Source organism: Monodelphis domestica, chromosome 3 (genome assembly GCF_027887165.1).
Source record: "Monodelphis domestica isolate mMonDom1 chromosome 3, mMonDom1.pri, whole genome shotgun sequence".
In the NCBI taxonomy this organism is placed as follows: Eukaryota; Metazoa; Chordata; class Mammalia; order Didelphimorphia; family Didelphidae; genus Monodelphis; species Monodelphis domestica.
The window spans coordinates 35,878,043-35,905,807 of NC_077229.1; the positions used below are offsets into that span (position 1 = coordinate 35,878,043).

A 27,765-nucleotide genomic window follows, 5' to 3' on the forward strand; every position below is an offset into this window, starting at 1 on the left:
CCTTACCAAGGGCATGAAAGGGAAAGATCCAGCCAAGGGCTAGGCTATCTGAAAAAGGACTTTGACAATAGGAAAACCTGCAAGGACAAAAAGGGTACTTAACATCTGAATGATTCTGCTAGCTCCACCTAAAGTTATTTAAAATTTTCTCATGTGACAAGGTCAAACTTGAGGTTCTCAGATCTCACACTGCAACAAACTTGGGGTTTTCAAGATCTCAAAATTGGGGTTTTTTAATTCCAAGTTGACAGAACCAATACTAGGATTAAAGTAAGGATATGGTAAGAATTTTTAAAAAATCATTGTTTGAGAGCCAAAAGGAATCATAAAATAGATTTAATTTGGCAAGTTTCATAAAGAACTTTTATGGAGAATTTCTCCATCACCGCATCATCTTCTAAACAGATGTCAATGTAAAAACTGCAGTTATCTTCATGGATATCTTTTTCATTATTCTCATCCTAAACACAAGAGTGTAAAGTTTTTCTGGTTGTGGTAGACATTGTTGTTGCTGCTACTCATGCTGTCTTTGAAAGTGCCCCTTAAATACAATCTCTCTGAAATAAAAATTATTTGTAAAAATATATTTTAAAAAATCCTAGATTCTGAGGGCCCCCATAGTTACTCTGGGTTCCACATATCAAGCCCCTTTAATTTCCCCTGGCCTTTTGCACCTAAGTATAAAGTTCATAGAAATGGGGAATAGAGTCTTGCTCTTTCTCTCTCTTCCCCTCTCGCCCCTCCATCTGATCTTCTCTAGGAGAGCTGCCAGTTCTCAGTTGGATTTCTCAGGCTGCATTCTTCCAATACACAATTTCTGCCACTGTTGGCAACAGTTCCAATTTCAGCTATAGCTGATATTTATATGCTTTAATCTTTTCTCTAAGTGTTTCCCATACTTTACTGTGAGGAATAAAGTAGTCTCTCCAACCTGATAAATGAAGAGGCCCCAGGGTATTCTTGAAAAATCCCTGAATCACCATGTGAGAAGAGGAACTGCCATAATGGCCAAAGCCTCTTTAAGGGCTGGGAAGAGTTGTCTGTTCCTTCCAGCTTTTTCCCTAGTAAGAGTCAGTACCAGTTCTGGACTTGGCCTATGTTCCAGGTCCTAGCTGGCTCCTTACTCCCCAACTTTTAGTCCTGTTGGATCCGTGGAAGAGTTCCATAAACCCCATGGTGTTTCTTGTTGGTCTTCTAACTCCATTCATGACCTCAGGGGATTCTGCTTGTCCATCCTCCATTGCCCTTAATAAAACCTGCCTATTCATCTAATTTTGTGCTTCATTTTGTCCAGTAGTTCTGTGTATTCCAGCTAAGGCATTTCTCTCCCTAAAAGAATGAGCCCTCACCATGAAGGTGACTAGTGATTCTCTTGTCATTCTTGGCTCCCACATTTTTGCCTTAATGAATGAGGAAAGTCAAGACTCAGTCTGGAACTGTTTTCCCCAATGTCAGGACTTGCCTACTTTTGACATCAAAGCTGCCCAGGGGCCCAGCACCTCTTTTCCTGGTTTGGTATTCTAAGCCTCTCTGTGTCTATTATGATAATAGAGTATTGCAAGCACTATATTGTTTCTTTTTTTCCACTCCCATGTTATAGATGAAGAAAACTGAGACCCAGTGACTCTCCTTTCTGTGACCCCAAAACCAGTAATTATCAGAATATTTTTTAAATCAAATAAAGTTTAGGCCGCTTGAATCCAAGTTCAGTTGTCTGTGCATATCACATCCTTGCTTTCCTGCCTCTGTCTATTAATGATAAAGTCCTTGGGCCAAAATACCAGCTTTTTGGACAGTAAAATTCCCAGGAATCCCTAGCACTCACTTCTGGTGGCCATCTCTAACTAGGAAATAGGGCTGAAATGAGAAGAGTTGGTGAACTATTATAACTCTGGAAATAATGAGAAATGTTCTTGGGAGCCACAAAACCCCAGTTGATACCACTTGGTCAGAGACTGATCATCCATCTCTATTTTCCTATGCCAATAAAATCCTAGGCCTAGACCAGAAAAACTCTATGGACACAGATTCAATCAATCCTAAAGTTGATGACCTCTAGGCCTCAATGGCTGGTCCTAAACCAAAGTCTGATTATGTTGCTTTTCTACCCCAAACTCTTGTAGTAGCTAATCATAGCCAGGGTAAAACAGAGTCACTGATTTGACTTTTAGACCTATTGCCATCTGGTTCTTACCATATTTTCAAAGTTGATTCTATGCTCTTCACACATTCTGAATTATAATCAATTAGACTAATTTGATGTTCCCTTCACATCTTACCTTTTATCTCTTTGCTGATCCTTATTTCCTTTCCTCACCTCAACCTTGTAGAATCCCTAGTTTCCTTTAAGCCCCTGTTAAGTGTTTCTTCCTTGAGACCTTTTCCACCATCTTCATCCTCCATTCCTCTTTGGGGTTTTAGTACCCCTCTCTGCCCCCTCCCTGAAATTACTATTTGTCAGGTTTTAGGCTTAGGTCAGTGTTGTTTCCTAGCAGTAAAATGTAAGCTTCCTGAAGGCAGGACCTATTTTTTTATTTGTGTATCTCATTACCTAGCACAATACCTGACACATAGGTGCTCAATTAATGCTTGTGAAATGATTCAATGAACCTGACTAATGTAAGGGTTAAAAATAGAGGTTTTGACAAAATAAGAGAGCAGCTTTTAATAATTTAAGTTCTAATGAGAATGTAGTAGAGTTGTAAATTAATATTATCCCTTTAAGCCAGAGAAAAAAAAATTTCTAGCAGCTTTTAACAATGAACAATTTTGTTTAATTATAAGAGATAGTAAAAGAATATGGATATAGTAAAAGAGAGAAATATAGGAAAGAGATAAAGAAAATTTCCTAATATCTATACTAGTTAGCCTATAACTACCTAAAATTCTTAATACTATGTCTAACTGTCTTCTGAGAATAGTTTTTTTCTGCCTGGCACAACCCAGACCTAATATAATCTACTCTATCTATAAATTAGTGAATAACTACCTAACTCCCTAAAATAATGGATAGCCACCACTGACTAACTCCTTCAGTCAGTTTTCTATAGCAATTCAACTGTTAGTAGCCAACTGACAGCAGATCTTTGCCTCAAAGACAGACCTCTTGCACTCTAGAGATTCCAGAGGCAAAAGTCCTTATTTTTTAATTTTTATTTAATTGATTAATTTAGAGTTTTTTTTCCAGGATTATAAAAATCATGTTCTTTTCCCTCCCCTCCTCCAGCCCCCTCCCGTAGCCAATGCACAATTCCACAGGGTTTTATATGTGTCATTGGTCAAGACCTATTTCCATATTAATGTTTGTACTAGGGTGATCATTTAGGGTCTGTAACCCCAATCATATCCCCGTTGACCCATGTGATCAAGCAGTTGTTTTTCTTCTGTGTTTCAACTCCCACAGTTCTTCCTCTCAATGTGGATAGTGTTCTTTCTCATAAGTCCTTCAGAATTTTCCTGGGTCACTGCATTTCCACTAATGGAGAAGACCATTACATTTGATTGTGCCACAGTGTATCGGTCTCTGTGTACAGTGTTTTCCTGGTTCTGCTCCTCTCACTTTGCATCACTTCCTGGAGGTTGTTGCAGGCAGTCTTTTAGTGCCCTTTGCGTATAGTTCCAAATTGCCATCCTGAATGGTTGGATCAATTCACAAGTCTACCAGCAATGCATTGATGTCCCAATTTTGCCACATCCTCTCCAACATTTATTACTTTCCATAGCTGTCATGTTAGCCAATCTGCTAGGTGTGAGGTGGTACCTCAGAGTTGTTTTGATTTGCATTTCTCTGATTATAAGAGAAGAGCACTTTTCATGTGTGTAGTAAGTAATTGATTTAAGGGTTATGGTGACTGAGAGATCAGATCTGTCACCCTTCCTTCCCCCACCCCCCACCCCCAGTTGGTGACCCTGGAAGACAACTCTTGAGTGAGTTTCCTGATAAATCTAATAGATATAACTCTCTCTTTGGATAGTTTAAACAAGGGGATTTATTTGGGAAAAGGGGAAGGACAGGGAATTTTGATGGGAGAGAGGGTTTAGGGTTTCTCTAATCTTAAAATACTCCTAAATTGAAGAATAATAGAATAGAGTCTTGAATTGAGGAATAGGGCTAACAGATTGAGGATTTAGTCACTTTTGTCCAGTAGGGAGAAATCAGTAAGAGAAGGATCTTTTCAGTCCTTACTCCTTCCTGTCTTAAGAGTAAGAAACCACTTCTCACAGTTTGGCTGTTCCTTTCAACAGCAGCCCCCACCCCCACCCCCCCCATTCCATTCCAGAATGCTTCTTGATTTGACAGTTTTTGCAAATCGTACTCCTTTGGCTCTGTTGCAGGTTTTCTCCAACTTTCTCATTCACATGTGTTTAATGATAGTTTTGATTTTTTTATCTGAAAATTGCCTATTCATGTCCCTTGCCCATTTATCAATTGGGGAATGGCTTGATTTTTGTACAATTGATTTAGCTCTTTATAAATTTGCAAAAAGCCCTTTAAAGGGTAAAGCCAAAAGCCCTCTCAGTGAGCTCAGGCTCACCTTTATATTCCTGCAACTAAACGCCAACCACACTACCAGCAACTAACCCCCAATGACCAACTCATATCTAGTAGCCAACTTCCCTGCAACTCACTCCTGAACTGTCAGCCTCTGACTCTCCTATCAGCAACTCACAGCCTCCAACTCATGCTTGCCCAGCAGGGGGCTCCCTGGTTCCTACTTCCTGTCATTATGGGCTGGTTAATCCCTACACATCTCTATGGTAAGAGGACCTCCAGGTCCCCCATTAAATTAAAGAAATTAAAGAATTCCTTTTTACACTAAATACTACAGCCAACATAGCTTAAACTCACCGTTACTGCTATAAATATACAAAAATACCTCAAAGTTCATGTAGGCACCATCTTTGTTAATAAATCACTGCATATTTTCAAGGGAAGAGAGGTGGCTCATGATTTTTTTTTTTCTATATCTGTTCCTTTTTCTGTACCTTGTAGGCTAATGGCTGCTTCTCACTTTTTACTTTTGATCATCAGAACCAATGAGTTTGACAGGATTATCCTGTTTGTGACTATTTTCCCAGTTGTAACTCTAGAGATAAAATTTAGTAGCCATTCTGAATTCTCAATGGCATGTAGTAAATTGTTGTTGAGACCTCATAATCAAGTAAAACAAAGTGATTTTTCAAAGTTGAGAGGAACTCGACCTATTCTCAGTGCTGTATTGTATTGTTAACTGTATGGAGTTGAAGAATGAGAGTTTTTCTATTTTTTTTTTAAATTTAAAACGCTTACCTTCTGTCTTGGAATCAATACTCTACATGTATTGGTTCCAAGGCAGAAGAGTGATAAGGGCTAGGCAATGGGGATGAAGTGACTTGCCCAGGGTCAAACAGCTGGGAAGTGTCTGAGGCCAGATTTGAACCTAGGACATCCAGTCTCTAGGCCTGGCTCTCAATTTATTGAGCTACCCAACTGCCCCTGAGTTTTTCTATTTTTGTTCAAATTTCCTTTTGAAAAGAATATGCTTTCTTCCAGATTCTTTTTCTTTTCTTTTTTTTTTAAGGAATATTTTTTCCATGGTTACTTGATTCATGATTTTTCCCTCCCAAGGTCTTCCTCCCCCTCTCCTGAAGCTAACAAGCAATTCCACTGGGTTATACATGCATAATTATTCAAAATCTATTTCCATATTATTCATATTTGCAGTAGAGTGATCTTTTAACATCAAAACCCTAATCATATCCCCATTGAACCACGTGATCAACCATATGTTTTTCTTCTGCGTTTCTGCTCCCACAGTTCTTTCTCTGGATGTGGATAGTGTTCTTTCTCATAATTCCATCTGGATTGTTGTGGTTTATTTCATTGTTGCTAGTAGAGAAGTCCATTATGTTGTGTATCTGTCTCTGGGTACAATATTCTCCTAGTTCTGCTCCTTTCACTCTGCATTAATTCCTGGATGTCTTTCCAGTTCACATGGAAGTCCTCCAGTTCTGTAAGGGGAAATTTTAGGGTTGTGTCTTAATCTAATTTTTATTGGTTGCCAGGGAATATCCCAAATAAAAATACCCAAGTCAGTTTGGAAATATTATGGTGGTTTAATTAATATAGAGGAAAGGAATTAAGGAGAAGAGAGAGGGAAGGGGTATAGGATTTCTCCCACCTAGCCTGTGCCAGGGTGAGTTCAAAGACCTCTGCCACAAGGTCTTTTCAGAAGATTAGAGGCTTTCCTAAGAGAATATATCTCCCTTATAGACTTTGTGTCACAGTTGTGACAGAACTGGCATTTCCCTAATATCCTCAAAACCAAGGCTCCTGTATAGACTAGGAAACCCCCATCCCTCTTACCTCATCCTCTATCCTTGTCCTGTCTTCCCCAATAAACCTCCTTTCTTGAGAAAAGAGCATCTTCTCTAAACCTCACAGTTCACCTTGAGTTACTTAGAATGTGGCTGACTAAAAGGGGGGAGGAGAAGTGAAGCAGGAGGGAGAGGGTGGAAAATGGGACATATTGAAGGGTGGAGGGTAGGAAAAGTCTTGATCCATAAGCCATCTAGTATTGATCAGTAGACACCCTCTGGAGTATCTCTCTATCTCTGAAGTATCCTCTATATTACAGAAGGTAAAAGAAAAAAGAATCAGCCTAAACTCCGAGAGAGCTCAGAGAAAATGCCTCACCTGAACTAGGTTACTAAGCTTCCCCCAGTAGTATATCAAGGACTCTCACTGCCAAACCTGGACAATAGCTTCTGCCACTCCAAGATGCCAAGATGCTCAGCACACTGCTGCCAGAGCCACCTTTCTGCAGAAAGAGGCTGGAGAGAGGAAGTGACGGAAAATATATAGACCGTTTTTACGTCACTTTCCTGTGTCTCACATGTACCAAATAGTAGCTTAAGCTTGACTTAGGACAGCCCAGGGGGTCTGTCAGTTGTTTCTGATTTGTCATTTGCTAGCACATGTCTGTCATAGGCCATCCTCCTTAATACTTAATCCTTAAGTAGGAGTGTAGACATTCCTGTTTTGTTAGACTAACTAGGGTGGAGCAAATCTGAAGTTCACAGTTCATTATTCCTTTCAGCACAATCAGATACCACAATTTATTCAGCCATTCCCCAATCAATGGGGATCCCCTAGGCATTTTCCATTTTTTTTTGCCACCACAAAGAGCATAGCTCTGAATATTTTTTGTACAAGTATTTTTGCTTTTTATAACTTTGGGGTACAAATCTAGCATTCATATGGCTGGATCAAAGGGCAGGCAGTCTTTTAAAGCCTTTTGGATATAGTTCCAAATTGCCCTCCAGATTGGTCAGACCAATTCACAACTCCACCAACAGTGTATTAATGTCACAATTTTGCCACATTCTCTCCAACATTTATCACTTTTCTTTTCTACCATATTGGCCAGTCTGTTAGGTGTAAGGTGGTACCTCAATGTTTTAATTTGTATTTCTCTAATCAAGACAGATTTAGAACACTTTTTTCCTTTCCTTATTGATAGTTTGATTTCATCATGTGAAAACTGTCTATTCATGTCCTTTGACCATTTGTTGATTGGGGAATAGCTTGGTTTTTTGTAAATCTGAATTAATTTCTTATATGTTTAGGAAATTAAACCTTTGTCAGAGTTACAAAATGTTTTCCTAGTTTGTTGCTTTTCTTCTAATTTTGTTTGCATTGGTTTTTATTTTTTGGTACCTTTTTAATTTGATATAATTAAAATCATTCATTTTATATTTTGTAATGTTCTGTATCTCTTGCTTGGTCTGACAGGTATACTATTTTATGTTTACCTAATTTATTTATGATTTCACTCTTTATATTTAGGTTTTCTTCCAGATTCTTAAGGGGGATGTGGTTGATTTAAGGTTAACCAAAACTTTGGCATTGTCAGTTGTGTGGAGATTGTTTTATAAAACATCTAGATTTGAAGTTATCTTCTTAGTGCTGATCTTTTTAATTTAATGAATTTCCATCATTTAATGAAGGAATTTCTATTGTTGGTGGTCACTCCATACATATTTTTAGGAACTTTTCTAAAAAGTGGACTTTGAACAATGCCTGGTATGCTATCATAGGTTGTTTTTTTCTTAATTGTTGTTGTATTTTAACCCTAATGTTCTGCCTTAGAATCAATACTATGTATTGGTTCCAAGGCAGAAGAGTGATAAGGGCTAATGTTAAAGGGATTTTCTTAATCTCTCCCTCTCTCTCCTTAAGAGACTAGAGAGCAGGGTTTCTAAGTAGATCAGAACTGACAGGTTCAGTGAGTCAGTAAGCCAGAGCTGAAGATTCCATTCCCAAAGAGACTAGGACCTGAGGAGAGGAAGTAACCTGCCCTCTGACAGGAAGTTAGGGGGGCCAGTTGGTCAGTGAGGAGAGAAAGGAAACAGCCACTAACAATTGGGGGTCTTTTTCCTCTGTGATGTCTAGAGAGCAGGAAATCTGTCTCTGAGGCAAGGATATGCTGGCAGTTGGCCACTGACAATTGGCTTGCTATAGAAAACTGATTGAAGGAGTGAGTGAATGGTGGCTGTCTATTATTTTAGGAAGTTAGGTAGTTTGTGAATAATTTATAAAGTAGGTTAGATAGGCCTGATTTGCCAGGCAGAAAAAATTGCCTTCAGAAGACAGTTAGAGGTAGTTTAGGAAATTTTAGGTAGTATTAGGAATTTTAGATATATTTATAGGGTAGAAGATTAATAATCTCTCTTTCCTCTTTTATATCTATTTGTACTTCTTTCTTAAATTAAAGAAAGTTTCTGTTAAACTGCTCTCCTCACTTTGTCAAACTCCTTAATTCAACCCTTACACTAGGCAATGGGGGTTAAGTGACTTGGCCAGGGTCACATAGCTTAGCTAGGAAGTGTTTGAGGTCAGATTTGAACCCAAGACCTCTTGTCTCCAGACCTGGCTCTCAATCCACTGAGCCACCCAGCTGCTTCTCATCATAGTTTTAAAAAGCCATTATTATAATTCTGGAATCATGTATCTATATCTGTGTAAAGCCAGTTCAAGACTAGTAATTCACACCTAATTATAGGGAACATAGAGAGGTGGTTTGCTTTTAAAAAATATGTGATTAAGGAAGACAAATCACAGATATTAAATTAAATAACACCATTCTGTTTGGAGAACTATGTTGATTATGTATGGTATTTATCTGGATAATTCAATATTATTTTCCATAGGATTATATACATAATAGGTGCTAAATAAATATGATAAATGAATGCTGGAGAATCAGAGGCTATAGCCCTTGCTATTGATATGAACTTGGCATGAAGAAAGCTCATTTTTCATCACCTGTAGTCCTGGTTGCATTGTCTATAACCACTGTCAAATTATGATGCCAGCTTATGGTGGTTTTCATTTTAGAGACTGGATAGTCAAAAGTTAAATATCCCTGAAGCTTATCCAAACATTTAAAAATGAGAATACACAGTGATGGGCTGGATAGAATGCTGTCGTTAGAATTGTAGGACTTGGTTTCCAATTCTACTTCTTTTACTTATCACATCTTTGACTAGAAGAATCCCTTCTCTCAGGGCCTCAGTTTCCTGTTCTAGGTAATGATAGTATTGGACTAGATGATTTCTGAAGGCCTTTCTAAATTAAAAACCATATGATTTTTTTGGTTTGCAAATAGGTTGTTTTGTTAAATTCTCAAAATTCCAGCTCTGTCAAGTAGTTGACAAAGAAGCTGGATTTGTTAACCCATCTTTGGCCTGCCTATTTGACACGCCCACCCCAGTATTGATTTCCTACCAATATTTAGAATTTTCTTTTGTATTTTCAGTGAACATTTGTCCTGTGCCTTCACATTTTTTCTTCATGGGGAAAGTAACGTGTGCACAAGTGTGGAGATTGCCCAGCACCAGCCGATTTATCTGATTAATGAAGAGCATATTCATATGGCACAGTCATCCCCTGCACCATTCCAGGGTAAGTGTTCTAAGGTAGCTTCCAAAGCATTATTAATATTGCTCATGAAGAGCTTAAAGAGAAGGCAGAATTTTAAATAATTGAAAGTGTGGGTCTTGGTCTGGTCTATTTGTTATTTCACAAGGAGACATTTTATTCCAGTGGTTATTTGGAAAACGTGTCAGGCTTGTGGCTAAAACACCCAGTGTTGAGAATCATAGCATCTCAGAATTGGAAGAGCTCCCAGAGACCATGAAGGCCAACCATGCCAGAGTAAGAATCCATTCAATATCCTGCCCACTTGGTCACCCAGCTATTCCTTTCTAAGAGAAGCTTATTTTGTTATTTACTTATTTATTTATTGTTTGTTTATTTACTTATTTATTTATCTATTTGTTCATTCATTTATTTGTTTATTTGTTTATTTTTAGGCATTACCTTACCTCTTGGAATTGGTATTGGTTCCAAGGCAGAAGAGTAGTAAGGGCTAGGCAATAGGGATAAAGTGACTTGCCCGGGGTCACACAGATAGGAAGTGTCTGAGGCCAGATTTGAATTTAGGACCTCCAGTCTCTAGACCTGGCTCTCAATCCACTGAGCCACCCAGCTGCCCCCTCTTTTTGTTTTTAGATAGTTCAGATGGCTCAAACGTTTTCCCTTACAATGGTAGTTCTACCCTTTCTGGGTTAGAATAGGGCTCATCCCTCTTCATATAACTGAAACCCGAGGTAAGACCATTCCTTAAGTCCATTCTTCATCTCCCCAGTTTCTTTTACTGTTCCTCAGTGGCATCATCTGGCACTCCTTCCCCATCTTGGCTCTCTTCCAAAAACTCTCTGCAGCTGAAATGTGGCCATGAAAAAGAAACACATTGTTCCTGTTGGCCAGATCATAATACAGTGGGGCTGTCATCCCCACCATCCCTAGTCCTAGGCTCTAAGAGGGCCCAAAAGGGCTGAAGCCATCAATAAAAAGAGTCTTGTTCCAGTGTATTCAGTTGTATGTGTAATAGGAACTTTAACTGTGGAATCATTGCCAGACACACATCTAGGAACCCTACTATTGGGAAGGGTAAGGATGGCCTAGATGATTGCTTGAATAAAGCTGCTTGAGAGTCCATCCACATTGTCTGCATTTAATATGATGAACCCCCAGGCAGGGGAGGACACTGGCTGGCCTAAGGATTGAAAGTTGAAGGTTGAAGTGGAGCAAGTCAAAGCTCCCATGCTGATCAGATTAACACCAGGCTCATGTGCAGCCTCTGCCCTTCCAACCTGGAAGTAATATAGGGAGAAAAGGAAAAAGAGACTTACTTTTTTTTTTTGGGGGGGGGGGAGTATTGTTGAAGAAGAAAATGGAGCATTTCCTTCATTGTCAAAGAAGAAAAATAACTATATTACAACAAATGAGTTAACTGATAGTTTTTTAAATAGAGAATTTTTACTGCTTTGCTGATTAGTTAACCTGATATTAGTAATGATGGATCATAATATTATGCATAATTAATATTAAACTCAGCATTTTTCGTTGCAATAATTGTAGTCCCTCCATCTGGTGGATAGTGTCTTTTGGAAATGGCAGTGTTTTATTTCCTCATAAGAACTGAAAAGAATTAACAGTCCAGACATAAATGAATATATATTAAGTTGTAAAAGCTAACTTCTTAACTATAAATTAATGAAATCTTTTTCATTGTCCTAATATTTGTAAGAGACTAACTTGATCATTTTGAATAGCTGGGTTTGTTTTTAATTTTTATTTCATAATCCTCTCTGAACATTTTCTTTAGTTTTGTAGCATATGATCACCAAAAAAATATAGCAAAAATATACTTCAGATGAGGCAAAGCACAATTTTTAAAATACTAGTAAAATTGGCTACAATATTTTCATTGCTTTAGTCCCATGCTGTCATATGAATAATTAACCTCAGAACAGTAATTCTTGGCATTCTGTGAAGCATATTGATTTAGCTTAGTAAAAAGTCTGAACAGTTGAATTTGGAAATTAAAGAAGAAACACAGATCACTCTCATAGGGAACTAACCTTGTTATCATATTATGGTTATTATCCAAACAAAGAATCTGGTGAAGTTATATGATCATGAAATGACATCTCATCCAACCCTTTAATTTTTCAGATGAGGTAGCTGAGACCTGAACAGTTTAAGTCTTTTGCCCAAGATCATAGAAGTATGTAGAGACAGAACTGGAATTCAGACTCAGTTCCCACTGCTGAAGGTTGCTCCATGTGCTCAACATTCAGGCATCAGACTCAGAAAATGCAGAAGGAGCTAGCTAGGTCTGACCCAAGGCCTTTTGCTAGTGAGCAGTCCTGGACAACAGGTGTATGTGCTCATTGGGTTTAGGCAGTTACAAATTATGGGACTCTTTGCAAATGTAATACTCTAATGGAAGCAAACCTTGTGCATCTACCACTCAGGAGTACATTAGAGAAGGTTGCTCATTTGCAGTAGCTCATTTCCTTTGGGGTTTAATCATTACATCTGTTCACCAGTCAGTGACTCTTTGTGTCTGTGTGTCCTCTCCTTTTGATCTGGGGCAAAAGGGCCCAATAGAATAAGAAAGATATACTGAAAAAGCATTCTGACTGATATCTATTCTCTGGAAACAATGAATCATGGAGTAAGATGAGATCTTAGAAGGCATCTAGTAAAGCCTTTCACTCAGTGCATGGTTCTTCTCTATGCAATAGTGGGTTAGAGTGAAAAACATACAGGAAGTGTCATTTTTAAATTTGGAAGTTAGAAAGGACTTCAGGGGTGGTATGTTGGTCATAATACTGGTCCTGGAGTCATGAAGTCTTGGGTTCAAATCTAGCCTTGAACTGGCTTTCTGACCCTGAGCAACTCATTCAACTTCTGGCAGTAAAATCAGGGTAATAACATCTGTCTTCTAAGGCTCTTGTGAAGATAAAGTGAGATATTTGTAAATAGTTTTGAAAACCTTAAAGCAACTTATAAATACTAGCAATTATTAAAACACTTTCAAGGAGAAGAATGACTTCTCATCTCTGAAGGCCTCGATTTTGCCTTTGGGCCACCATTAAAGGACTCAAGTTTGAATTCTGGCTCTGGTAGTTACTCTGAGTGATCTTGTACCAAAAACAATGAACTGGATAACCTTGAAGGCTTGTCCCAGCTCTAGAGTCTCTAATCCCTGACCGGTGATCACGTATATATCTCCTTAAGATATAAAGATGAGCAAGTATTTTTTAGTATAACATGAAATTACTTTAGGGGATCTTTATGTGGTACCCAACTACTTCTTCCTACTTAATTATCTTTAGGAAGAGAGCAAACTGCCTTCCCAATCACATTTGATTTTGCTTATGTTAGAAAGAAATTACTATGAAATTTAAACCCCTCCAAATTCTGAGGATGGTAAAACAGATGTCATAGGAATATTGTTGGTTTAGACATCTAATTTAATTAGCATAGGGATTCCTGGTAAGGAAATTCCTTCTACCAATGCAGATTTGTAATTGTTTCACAATTGTAGTTGAAAAGAATTGCTTGAGGGCCCTTAGAAACATATACTTGTTCAGTCCCCCCAAGTCTCCTGGACACCGATGTCAAGTCTATCCACTTTGCTACCCTGATTCTTGTAGTGATAATGAAATTATTTTCATCATGTATTTTATTGAAACAGATCAAGTACTATTGTGATCACACCTGTCATTTACCTGGTTAAGAAAAAAAAGGCAAAGGCAACAAAGAAATAAACATAATTTATCAATTCAAACCTATATCTGAAGCAGGAAAAAAATAGCCTTCAAAATAATTTTCCTCATGTGAGAGCTCTGAGGAATACCTGGGTTTAATTTTGCTGGTTTGTCACTACTTTCTCATTTGGGGATAGCTTAATAATTCCCCACAATTGCAAAGGATGAAGTCCGGCATTAGGGCAGCTGTTGCCGTGTCAATAGTTGAAAAAGGCAGAGGTTTTAAATCCTTCACCCATCTTGCAGATGGGGCAGGGGATTTCTTCACCATTAGTGTGTGCTGTTCCCTGAGAATCAGTAACGGAGCGACTATCCTACCCTGTGGGATTCATGAACAAATTCAGACTAAATCAAAGGTAGCTTTTCCCCACAGAAATGTTTTACTAGGAAATTTACATTCCTGGGAGTCAAAAAACAAAGTATAACTACTCTTTGTGCTATGCAGATTTTTATTTCCTTGCTCAGTAAAAAATCCTTTTCAAGTTAAATTCTAGTAGAAAGTGGTATAGAAATTTTAAGGCCTAAAAATCCTTCTTTAAATAGAAGTATTTTGTAGTGACCCTGTAGATATTTACAGTAAAATCACAATTCAGCATTATAATGTCAGATGGGCACATTCAGACATTCTTAGATCATGTGATTTTTTTTAATGACTTCTCATTTGCTATATAGATTTCATTTATTGAGTAAAGAATGCCATTCTGGAGCCTCAGAACCCACTGATATAGTACAAACTTTTGTTTTGAATTTTGCTGCATTGCCTGCTTCATGCACTTCCAAGGTCTGGGATCTTGTCATTGTTGATACTCCTTCCACCACTGCTGTGACTTGTGTCTGGTATCAGAGAATTCAGGTCACATCTGTACTGGTGATAAAGCTCTCCACACCATGCTATTTTGGCTCTTGAATGAGAGAGACACAATTCATTGTCAAACCATGGTCAGTCTTTCCCCCTTGGAAGAATTCGCCAGACGGGGTCCTGTTGGGAGACTATCTGCCTCCATGCAATGAGGAGGCATCATGGAGGGCTTCAAAATGGACAGCTCAAATATCACCTTCCATATGAAGTCTTTCTGGGCCCTCCTACTTGTTATTGTTATTGCCTTCTGCTTTAAGGTTACCTTCCATTTACTCTGTATGTATTTGGTATGTACATTATTTTATTGCCCAGTGCAATGCCCCCACCCCCATTACAGCGTGAGTTCCTTGAGAAAAGCAGTTTTGTCTTTGTATCACCAGCATTATGCTTAGCTCCTTAAATAGCAGGCATTTAGTATTGTGTATGTTGATTAATTAGAGGAAGACATTAGTATATGCTCTATGTCATATTGTAATAGGCCAGAATTTGTCACAGAATCACAGACTTTTAGGATTGAAAAGGACCTCAAGTATCATCACATTCAGTACCTACCAGAATCCAAATCCCCTCATCTGAATCATGACTATCCAGACTGTTGCTGCCCCCAAACTGATGTGAGCCAAGAAGGGTATAAATAAGAGAGAACAATAGGATGAAAAATGCTTTGTGTCACTTTTTCCAAAGGAATTATGAAATAGGGAAATGTGTTTATGAGAAAGCCTGTGCTTTGACCTAAAATCACCACACATGCTGGGATGTACTTATGGAAGAGACATTGTTGTGATATCTTCACTGTAGCCTAGGGTTTCTCTCTTTTTGTAGTGCTGGTAAGCCCGTATGGCTTAAATGGGACGTTGACAGGCCAGGCATATAAGATGTCAGACCCAGCCACCCGCAAGCTAATTGAGGAATGGCAGTATTTCTACCCAATGGTGCTGAAGAAGAAAGAGGAGCGGAAGGAGGAAGAGGAGTTAGGATACGATGATGATTTCCCCGTGGCAGTTGAAGTAATTGTTGGTAAGAAAAAATATTTTGCCTGAAGAACTTTTTCCTCCTCATTTAATTTAAAAAATAATAATTCATATTCACTGAAACATCCTTCATTACTTTCCTATCTTGTTTGGTGACTCTCTTGGCACAGTGGAGCATGCTGAGTAGTTTTCTTGCCTGAAGCTTTGACAGTCCCTGTATCCCAAATGCTATTAGCATCCTACCAGGCAACTTATTTAAGCACCTGCTCACTGTAGACGAATAAAACATATAATTTAATAACACTTGATCAGCCTCACATTTTGACCATTGAACATGGGTCTTACTTAATACTTACTTACTGAGTAGTTCTGTGGAGTTCTGTTTCTAAGGAATATGTTGACTTTATTTTTGCTGCCACTCATTATAGGCGGTGTTCGTATGGTGTATCCATCAGCCTTTGTTTTGATCTCTCAAAATGACATCCCAGTGTCTCAGAATGTTGTTGGGACTGGAGGTCACATTGTTGTTGGCCAGCATGGAGTTGGAAGCATGAAAGACCCCAGTCATTGTGGGATGCCACTCACCCCACCCACTTCTCCAGAACAAGCTATCATAGGTAAGTGACACCATAGACCTTCAGTGAGAAGAGGTCCTAACAAAATGGAAGCCCCAAACTAAGTAGCACTAAGTAATCATTAAAACTAATTTTAAGCGGTGTAAAAACTAGATACCCTAGACCTAACTGAGTGAAAGTTCTTCAGAATTGTAAAGAGTATTTCGTATGGCTACTGTTCATTATCAAAATTTCTCAGACCAATGAAGAAGTTACCACATTTACATTTCTCTTTTTCCCTGGTGCTAGAATCAGGTTGCTATATAGTATGGGGCAAGAAACTGCAAAGTTGCACAAGTAAAATGTTTCATTATATTGCTTTAAGTTTCATTTGCATGCCTCTGAGTTTTTCACCTTCAGTGTCTGATTCAGAGTTCTACACATACATTGGTATATGTCATAAGTTTTGTCCAAATGCCAGGTGGCAAAAAGCATGTTTTCCTTTTAATAGTCAATAAAAACTCAAGACTCTAGAGGTCAGAGCCCTTGCCCAAGTTATTGCAGCCATGGACAGAACTGGAAATAAGAGGCTGTCAACTTTATTCCTAGCTAGAATTCTGAGCATTAGGAAATTCTGCCTTTCTGAAGTCATTAGAGTTGACAGGCGACTGGGGTAGAGAAGGAAGGAAGCCTTGTCAATATTCTCAATTGACTGCATTGTTAGTGAACATCAATGTTGGCAGAACTCCAGTGGAGGAAACAGGGAAGCTGGAGATTTCACAGTGTTGATAGCTTTTGAGGAAGTTTTTTTGTTTTTGTTTTTTTTTTAATGGATAAGCTTGGAAATCATTTCAATTAAGGACACTTTTGCTCCTGGGTCAGCTTCTAAATTACCCTTGTAACTCTTAGTTTGTCATGCTTTGGAGAGCACAAGAGAAAATAATTTGGCCAACAAGGTTAAGATATCCTTTCCCACTTATTTCTCACCAGAGGGCTTGGTCTTTTGTCAAACAATAAAATCATATTCATTATAATAGATTGCTGTTACATACCATCTTAATAGCCGAGCTGGGATTTCTTAAAAGACTTTAATTTTGACCATGCTAAAAGGGAAAGCAGAGCATAAATTCTTATTGGATGCATATTGATAAAATTTTAAGTTTCTTTTTTTATTCCTTTTGAATTAGTCCAGATTTATTGTCTTATTAACAATCACATCTACCAGTAGCATCTGTTTTTTCATATCCATAGGTAAATAATAATAGGTATGTTGGAATAGAGAATATGAAAGCCCTTTGAATTTGCATCATATTGGGGCAGTAGAACTTAAGCTGTGAACCATTAAATGTAACTATTGTTTTAACTAAGCAATAAAACTCACTAAAATTTTTCAGGTAAATGCAGCAAACTAATTGGAGAAATTACAGGGGCAATCCTTCTATGGGATAATTCTTGTAATGACACTGTGACCAAAGTGAAAAGACTGTATTTAGTTCAAAGTTGGCACATTTTCAAAGAAAACATTTTTGAAAAGATGAATGCCAACTTCAGCTGAAATATAGATTAACCAAAGGCCAAAGAGGACATCCAGTTGCAAAATGTAATATTTTCATAGTCATGTAACTACTTAAATTACAGGTCCTACATAGCTACATAGGCCACTGAATGTATCCTTCTTAAACTCATTGGTTTCTGACACCTACTCCTTTCTGCTTCAGTTCTATTTGGTAATCTACTATTTCTGTTTTCTCAGTTTTGTGGCCTTGGGGCCAAAGATGATGGGCTTATTAGGCTCCTAAAAGCTTTGGCAGAGTGTCTATCAGATTAGTAGGGGTTCTGTTTAGGAAGGCTGATCAGTTTGGGTTGAGGTTTACAAATGCCACAACCTTTAGTCTGGATAGGGATTCCACTTTTTATGTTGCTCTTGTTAAGTTATAAAAACATCTGGACAAAATAATTCTAAAAGCATAAAAGACCCTTATATAATGAAGGTATTCCCTACCTATTAACTCTGAAAAAGTAACATTTAACAAAGTCAGTCTGAATTTCATCAGTGTCAACTTTATAGTTTTTCTTTAATCATAGGACTGGAGGCTATCTTGTGCAGCCTTTGTAATTTAGGAATCCCTGTGACTGTCCCCAAGAGTTACTTCCCCATGCCCTGCTTGGACAGCTGTGGTGTTCCTTTTGTTTATCTCTGTTGCTCTCCATTGGTCTCTTGGGAATCTGGTCTCCCTGCCAGATTGTTAGTTGGCCTTGAGGAGTTGGAGCATGTCACCTGCCACATTCATTTTCTGCAAGCCTTTTAGCATCTAGCATGATTTTGGGCACAGAGGAGACACTCAACAATATATATGCAATTGAAATGAACTGTGTGGCATCATGAGATATGTGCTTTATATATGTGTGTGTGTGTTTTGGATACACACACACACACACACACACACACACACATACACACATACACACACACAGAGAGTCATCTATCTAGTTTCCAGATTCTTTTTCAAGAAAATAAAAACTTGTTATCCTTTAGATGTTAGCCTTTGGGAAGAGGGGAGGAATCCTTTTGGTATGGCCAAGGATGATCCCCATGGCCATGGTGATTGGTTGCATTTTGTCCAGATTATTCATGTGATGGGAAGGCCAGAACCATTAGCAGTTACTCAAAACACAATGAATTTGAGCTGCATACTAAAGGACAATTTCATTTTAACTAAATAAGGATTTTTCTATTGTGAGCCCGTTGAATATATAATTATTGCTATGCTTTTCATAACAAATGGACTAGCTAAAAATCATCATGGTCATTTGGATTTTAGTACTTGTCTGATATGACATGGTACCAAAAAGCTAAGCAGCCCTAAGAAGTCATGTTTCCCTTGTGCCTCTTGTGCTAACAGAGCATGTATCCTTTATTGTGGTCTGGTGTGGAGACAGCCTCCCTGGGTGGGAGTCCTGAGGCATCAGCACAAGCAGGTCAACTAGAGATGTGACCTTGGGCAAGCTTCCAGGCAGAGGACAATCTACTGTTGGAGGCCAAGCTTGGGTTATGTGAATGTCAAGCTCCCTCTACTGTTTCCTCCTGTTTGAAAATGGTTTGCATTAGGGTTTAAGAAAACCATACATGCCTTTGTGAAGGGAGGACAGAAGCCCCAGCTCTTGCAGTGGGTGATGAAGGTTGACCCCCCACAGAGTCACACTACAGAATCTAGACAAACCCCTGGGGGCAGAGGGACAGTATCAGTGAATGTCGGCATCATTAGTCTTTTTTTATATAAAATTTTAAAAATTGAGTTTATCAGGAGTGGCAGCGCATATAGTATAAAACTGGTTTCAGCAGTCCTATAAGATAGAAACATTGTGATCTTGAGCTGCTAGGAGCCACACAATCACTCCTTTATGTTGGGACCTGGGAGCCCCTTCTCCTGGTATTCATATTTAGTCCTTTGGAACTGGACTGCTCCTGGGCGCCTTTTAAATTCATATATGTGACAGGATTAGTTCACCATTTAACTGAAGTGAGCCAGTAAACCAAGTCAGAAAGCAGTGATCCCCAGGGCAGCATGTGAATCCATCCCCATCCCACCAGGTCATTTTGTCTCTGCTAACACAGTCAAGGGTGCTCTCCCTGGGCATCTGGGCAACATAAAGGACTAAGGCAGAGCAGCCTGATCCATGTATTTGTCTCTCTGCTAGAAGGCCACTGCAGGAGAGACCCTGTCCCAGGCATGTATGTCCCGTGGCCTCTATACAGCACTTTTGTCTTTCCTCTAGGTGAAGGTGGAGGTCCTCTGAGCACCGTCGGTCACTTAGCTGCCCAGGAGGGGATGGCTACTATGCACAGTCCAAAGAGATCAGGGGAGATTTCCCCCAAACTCCACAGTCACATGGTCCACAGAGTCTGGAAGGAATGCATCCTCAACCGAACACAGCCCAAGTAAGTTTTATGTAGATGCCAGGACCGGGGTCCAGTAAGGAACCTTCCCTTCTCTTAGCTCTAAATTTTCTGCATTTTGTTATGCAAGGAGGTATGATATGCAAATTTATGACCAAATTTCATAGATTGCCAGCTCATAATTTATATCAAATTTTAGGATAGGGCCTGGATTGTCTCTTGAGAAAATGTTTTTTATTTCTGGAGATAACTGCTGAGGTGAAGAATTTACATTGGCAAGGCATCCACTTGGGCTCTTTCCAAGATAGTGATGAGAAGTTTATCATTATGCATAAAGCACCAGGCCTGGAATCGGGAAAACCGGAGTTTAGTATGGCTTCAGACATACTTCACTTCTGTTAACCTTGGTTTCCTCATTTGTAAAATGGGGATAATAGTGTCTCCCAGGATTGTTGTGAGGATCAAATGCTATGATAATTATAATTGCTTAGCACAGTTCCTGGCACATAGCAGGTGGTATAGAAATGTTGTTATGTTTAGTGCAAATTTCAGGAAATTTGAGTCTCCCTTGTCAGATGAGGAATGTGTCTTCTATGGAAGTTCTGTTGAAACTTCTCTGGTGTTCTCTCCTTTCTGGTCCTTTTATGTGCTGGCCACATGCCTTGATTGACAGCAAATTAGTAGTTCAAGCTGATAGCTTTTCTCCTGCCTTTACTAACTACAGAGCTTTTGAAATCTACCCCAGTTTATGGTGGGAGTTGCTTTGCTCCTGTTGACTTTGAGATTATTTATCTCTGTGGGGAGAGAGATAAATGCTCCTCCCTCTCTGCCCAGGAATGATTTACTTCTGTGGTTTGGCAAGTTGAATTCAATGTAAATTTTGTAAGAAAAACAAACAAACAAATCAAATTGCCCCTAAGTAGAGACTACATGGATTTTAAATTCACTAATCTCCAAAGGGAATTTTATCCAGTGCATAATGATCCAGTCTACCAATTCACTGTAGAAATAAACATTACCCAATTTAATTTCTGATTGAGTGGCTGGCATCTACTCTCTAAAGCAACACTCCTCAATAAGTCTTAACTTCAGGGATAGAATGAGAAGTGGTTTTGTCAAAACTAAGTGTATTCATTTTGTAATTAGCAAAATGTGCTTTAGATAAGATAAAATCATAATTTTGGTCTATATGCAATACTAGTCTTTTGGACGAAGCATTGAACTGATCCTGTATTGGACTCTTGCTGTCTCTTGGGTTGTGACTGGAGGAGGATGTAGAAGAGTGATAGTAGATGAAAACAATAAGTCATTCCCAACCAAAGACAATCTGAAACTTCATATCAAAATAACTGACCTAAAAGTATTTTTTGTAAGTCTACGCTGATTCTTTTCTGTCTTATAAAATTATATTTTTTCCAAATAATATTTCTTTCTAATATTGCTGTTTGATTCCTTTTGTCAAGGTGAACCTTACTTTTTTTCTTTTCAAAGTTTTATTAGGTACCTTTTCTTTTTAACCTTTACCTTCTGTGGTAAGAGCTAGGCAGTGGGGATGATGTGACTTATCCAGGTGCTCACAGCTAGGAAGTGGCTGAGGCCAAATTTGAACCCAGGATCTCCTATCACTAGGCCTGGCTTTTAATTCACTAAACCAGACTTACCTGCCTCTTATGTACTTTTATTTTTACAACTTATATTTTTATCTGTAATTCTCATTTATGTACAGATATAAATGGTGTAAGCTAGATATGGTCTTTTGAATTTCATTTAAATGTATGAAAGTTGGAATGCCAATTGGTATATTCACTTATAGCTAACTTATGGTCCATTTTCCAATCAATATTTTGTTCTTTACTTTTCTTGAATTTGTCTCTTCTTCATTTTGACTTTTCCTTCTCATCCACAGATCATACATTTGACTGAGCTCCCTTGTTTAAGAAATAAGAAATATAGAGTAGAGAAGTGATATACTCAAGGAGTCAGGGAAATGGGAAAGACAACCTTAAATCATTGCTAGGGACATTTTGAAACACCTTAAAGTGTAAGCATTAGCTTAAAAAAGTAACAATGTATCTGTGAAGTGCTATATAAATGTCAAAATATAATTATGTTATTATTATCATTATTATTTAAACCCTTACCTTCTGTCTTGGAGTCAGTACCATGTATTGGCTCCAAGGCAGAAGAGTGGTAAGGGTAGGCAATGGGGGTCAAGTGACTTGCCCAGGGTCACACAGCTGGTAAATTATATTATTAAGAGAAAATCAGTCCATATAATAATGATAGGTCTACGAATGGAAGGGACCAAAGAAGTCATCTAATCATTGCACCCCCTTATCTTATCACTGAGGAAGTGGAAGTTTTGAGAGTTGAGTTGTATTGGCAGTATAAGATAAAATCTGGGTTTGAACCCAGGTCTCTCCAAGTCCTGTGATTTGGAGTAATAGCTCTACCACAGCCTTCCCTGTCACCTTCCTTCTGTTATTAGAAAACATTTTTTGTTTCATATTTTTTCATTCTAAAAGAATCCCTGAAAATGGAAAAGTGCATTCCATAATTTATTTTGAAATGGAGGTGACATTTTTTATGCTGCCCTTCAATACCTGGTAATATTAGAGCTTTACTGGGAATGGTGTACACAATGTTACACGCACAGACACTGGGAAAGAGTTTGCTTTCTATATGGCGGGAAGAGTAAAAAGCTGGCCTCAAAGCCAGGAGGGTCTGACACACTTGGGCAATTCACTGAATGCCTCAGGGCTTTAGGCAGCTCTGAGACTTTAGGTTCTAGACAGGGTCCTAACTTGAACCTGTAGATGGATCCATTTTCTCACCAAAATCACAAAGCCAGGCTCTGGTTCTCTGACATATAGACTTGGTGGGGTTTTTTGTTTTTTTGCTTTTTTAAAACCCTTACCTTCCTTCTTAAGTGTATCAATTTCAAGGCAGAATAGTAAAAGCAATTGAGGTTAAGTAACTTGCCCAGGATCACACAGCTAGAAAGTGTCTGAGGCTAGATTTGAATCCAAAACCTTTTGTCTTTAGGTCTGACTCTCAATTCACTGAACCATCTAGCTCTCTCCAGATATGGTGTCTTTAAAGGATTTTTTGAAAAGTAGCACAAGTGATCTGAGACAGTCTTGCAGGCTGCCTCTCTTTCCTACCTCTTGAGCTCCAGCACCAGTTACATTCTGGCTTTCTTGCTGCTTCTGTTGTGTTTGTCAAGTATAGCTTTGTCTGTGATGATCACACTATTGACTGGCTATCTTTATTAAACCCTTTTGTGTCTCCAAGATGGTCTCACAGGGCCACAGGGGTAGGTTTTCTCATCTATGGAAGGTTGTCTATTGCTGAAGTGAGTATGGTTGCTAATGGATTTGTCTTTGGTGGTTTTCACTGCAGGAGGAGTCAGGTATCTGCTCCACACCTGGAGGAAGAAGCCACTAGTGAGCCTCCTCCTCCTCCTTCTTGGGGTTTCGTGGATCCTGCCCAAAGAGCCAGCTGTTCCTGTTCCAGGTGGGTGGTAGAAAGGCTGGGGGGGGGGAGTGCCCCCAAGAATGACTGTCTATGTTACAGATGTTCATGAACTTGCCTTTACACTCGCATTAGTGATGTCAGTATCCAGATCTGCTTAGATCAAAACTTGCAACTCCAAGATGTCATCTGATCACTTCAATCAAAATGGCTAAGACCCAATTCATGATATTTTCCCCCAACCACCTCCCTTTCTCAAGTGTGCCATTTCTGTCACTGAATGAATTAGTACTTAATTTCCCCAAGTTAGAAGAATCGCCATTATCTTTAACTTTCCTTATTTTACTTGCTAACAAATCCTTTCAACCCTTCCTAGGTTTAATCTCTCCATTCCATTTTCACAGCCACAGCTTTAACAGATATTCTTTCTCTGAGTGTCTGCCCATGCCCTTTTGCTGTTGTCTGTGTTTCTGACATGAAAACAAATCTTTACATGGCCCTTGGAAGTGATGAAGTGATTTCCTTACAATGACTTTGTGAAGTCTGTAGTACACACATTATCAGCCCCATTTTACAGATGAGAAACTGGAGCTCAGAGTGATGATATTAATCAGTGAAGGCCATGAAGCTCATGAGTATCAAAACTGTCTCTCTGGGATCTATGTCTTGTTGCCTCTTATTATTAGACAAGACTCCCCTCCTCAAAAACTTATAAAAGCAACTCACCACCATTCCAGAATGTGACCACTGTCGAGTTATCCAACTGTATTTCCCATTTTCAGGCTAAAATGGGGTTGTATGCATCAGGGTAGGGTGAAGGGATGAGATGTGTCTTCAGCTATAAAGACCTTGGAATTTATCTAGTCTGACTCTTTCATTTTACAGAGGAAGAAACTGAGGCCCAGAATTAGAAAATGACTTATTCAAGGTCACATAATTTCTGATTAAATCAGAACAAAAACCCAGCTTTCTTGGTTTCCAGTCTTGTGACCTTCCACACTGCCTTTGAGGAAAATGGTACAAAGAGGAGTAATCAAATTCTTTCTCTCATTTATAAGTTTGTTAGTAAACATTTATTAAAAGCCTGCTATGTTCCAGACACGGGGCTAAGTACTGGGGATATGAAAAGAGGCAAATGATAATCTCTGCCTTCAAGGACAACAAGTATATATGAGAAAAAGAGAGAAAGTCTTGGAATTAAGAGGGTTTGGGAAAGGTTTCTTATTAGAAGATAGAATTTTAGCTGGGAAGCCATGGAAGCCAGCAGAGCCAGGAGACCGAGGTGAGGAAGGAGTGCCTTCCAGACATGGGAGACAGCTGGAGAAAATTTCCAAAGCCAGGAAATGGAATGTCTTGTTTGTAGGACAGCCAGGTGGCCAGTGTCACTGAGTTGAAGAGTACATGGTGGGGAAGGGAGGTAGGAGAAGACTGGGAAGGGGGGGAGGGGTACGTTACAAAGGGCTTTAAATGCTAAACAGCATTTTGTTTTTGTATTTGCCCCTGGAGGAAATACACCTCCTAAATGGTAAACCTGAGGAACTGGGAGGGGACTGTTGCTTTCTACAATAATAATGAAGGAATGAAGGGGGGGGGTGTGAGGTTTTAGGAGGAATCCTAAAGAGTTCTGGTTTGGATGTGTTGAAGAAGGCTGAAGAGAAATGGGAACAGGAAAGGGAGATTTGAGAATCATTAGCATAAAGATGGTAATTAAATCCTTGGAAGCTGATAATGTCACCTAGTCAAATAGTATAGAGGGAGAAGAGGACCAAGGACAGAACCCTGGTGGGACTCCATAATTCAAGAAGTCAAGATAGCTAGAAGTCAATGAGTAGATTTCTTTACTATTATCTATTCACTTGAATAGTGTTGTCATTCCTGTTGATAATTTTTTTCCAACTTTACCTTCATTTGCATAGTAGATATGTTCCATATGTATCTAATCAGATAAGAATTCATTAAGAGTAGATCTATATTAAAATAATCCTCAGTCACATCCCTTTGTAAAGGACTTGGTGAGCTCCTAATTGATGATTTTCACATATTAATTCTGTGTAAAGCCTGATGGAGGGGAGCTCACCTTTAGATGCATTCCCATGGAGTGGAAACAGAGAGGGCCTCTCTTGGGCACAGGAGACATGGCTTCAAGCCCCAGCTCTGCTAAGTCAGTCACTCTCTTGGGCACCTTTCTGGACAGAGAATACTAACACTGACCCCATCCATATCTCCTGTCTGTGGTGTGAGCTGATATTTCCAGCAACATTTAATCCTGGGCCTTTTGTAAGTGACCATCAGACGTTTTTCTTTAGTGTTAAAACCTACTTGTGAAAGAGGCTGCCTCAATTGACCTCTGAACACTGAAAATGAAGGGGTTGGCCATGGTATGTACCATGGAGGCCTGGTATTATCTTTTGGGCTACACAAGTCTGTTAAAATGAGGAGTGATCATTAGTTAGATGAATGCTTTTGTTGCTGGCATCTCTTGGTACACATCTTTAGACCACATGGCAAAGTTTGACCACTGAGTGCCATGCTCTAGTTAGATGGAAACATTAATAGAGATTGGGCACTTGAACAAGGATCATTTCTCACTGTGGGAGGATTATTATCCTGAAGTTGGTAACCCCAAGAAAGATTCTTTTCAGCTCCTCCCAGTTCTCCAATTTAAAAGAAAACAAAACTTACTATAAAATTTCTATCCAAAGACCCTTTGTGCTTTTTGAATGAAGCCCAAACCTGTTGAATTTATTTCTTTAAAATGATTTATTGGGGGCAGTTGGGTGGCTCGGTGGATTGAGAGCCAGGCTTAGAGACAGGAAGTCCTGGATTCAGATATGACCTCTTACATTTCCTAACTGTGTGACCCTAGTCAAGTCACTTAACCCCCATTGCCTAACCCTTATTGTTCTTCTGCCTTGGAGCCAATGTACAGTATTGACTACAAGATAGAAGGTAAGGGTTTAAAAACAATAATAATAATTTATTGATGACTTACCTTTTTCTTTGCACTAATTTCTATTTTTTCCCCTCACCCCATCATAGAACACTCCCTTGAAGCAAAGAAAAAATAGTTCTTCCTCACCAACTGATAGTAACTGAGATTAAACATGCTTATACTGTCCTACAACTAGATCCCCCACCTCTTTCCTGAGAGTGTCAGAGTCATTCCTCTGTTTGCTTTTGGGAACCAGGATTGGTAGTCATAATTGCTCAGAATCTGATGTTCTTTTTAGTGAAAGTTGTATTAAACAGGGTTGAGAGTCTCAACAAGTATGATCTAAAGCACCCTTTGTTTCCCTCCCAAACCTTTAACTGTTTACAGTTGAGTCTTAAGAGATCTTTATTGTGCTTTGCTCCATAGTGACCTCCTCTGCCTCTTTCCTTTCCCACGTCCTCAAGCACCTGCTTCTCCTACTTGATATCTGATTGAAATATAACTTGCTTCATTCTAAGGATTTACTATGACAAAGACTACCCAAAGTTTTAGTCTTTCTTTTTATAGTTTTTTGTATGTTTAAAAGTTTTGCCCAATTACATTTTTGCTATAATGTTTTTTTGAATTTTCCATTCCAAATTATATACCTCTTACTTTTACCTCATTTGTTGATAAGGCGAGAAATACTTTGATTTTGTTCACTGAAAACTTTCTATTCATATCTGTTGGCCATTTATCAACTGGACAGTGGTTCAGATTTTTATAAATTTGGCTCAGTTCCTTACATATTTGAGGAGTAAGACGTTTATGAGAGAAACGTGTTGTAAAAATCCCCAACCTCCACTTTACTGTTTTCCTTCTAATTTTGGCTGCATTTTTTAAAACCCTTACCTTCTGTCTTGGAATCAATACTGTGTATTTGTTCCAAGCAGAAGAGTGGTAAGGATTAGGCAATCGGGGTCAAGTGACTTGTCCAGGGTCTCACAGCCTAGGACGTGTCTGAGGCCAAATTTGAACCTAGGACCTGCTGTCTCTAAGCCTGGCTCTCAATCCACTGAGCTACCCAGCTGCCCCCTGCATTGGTTTTGTTTGTGCAAAACCTTTTAAATTTTATGTGATCAAAATTATTTATTTCGTCTCTCATACATGTCTCCATCTCTTGTCATTCATGAAATATCCTTATCCAAAGATCTGACAGGTATTTTCCATGCTCCCCTAGTTTGCAAAATCTTAATTGAAAAAAACCTTTTTATGTGTCCAGTAGGTGGCTCAGTGAATTGAGAGCCAGGCCTGGAGATGGGAGGGCCTGGTTTCAAATCTGGCTTCATATACTTCCTACCTATGTGACCCTGGGCAAGTCACTTAACCCTAATTTCCCAGCCCTTAATCCTCTTCTGCCTTCCAACCAA

The 27,765-nt window shown here is 38.9% G+C and overlaps 1 protein-coding gene across 7 annotated transcripts in view; it reads left to right on the top strand.

The window, feature by feature from the left end:
* The window catches only part of MED13L (mediator complex subunit 13L), a 446,607-nt gene that overhangs the window by 349,920 nt on the left and 68,922 nt on the right, over nt 1–27,765 (top strand). For all 7 annotated transcript variants that reach the window (XM_001365370.4, XM_007489989.3, XM_007489988.3 and 4 more), the window contains 5 exons: nt 9,801–9,946; nt 15,350–15,544; nt 15,927–16,115; nt 19,830–19,992; nt 23,353–23,466. In XM_001365370.4, the coding sequence (XP_001365407.2) occupies nt 9,801–9,946; nt 15,350–15,544; nt 15,927–16,115; nt 19,830–19,992; nt 23,353–23,466 (807 nt within the window). The remainder of the gene's footprint in view (nt 1–9,800; nt 9,947–15,349; nt 15,545–15,926; nt 16,116–19,829; nt 19,993–23,352; nt 23,467–27,765) is intronic.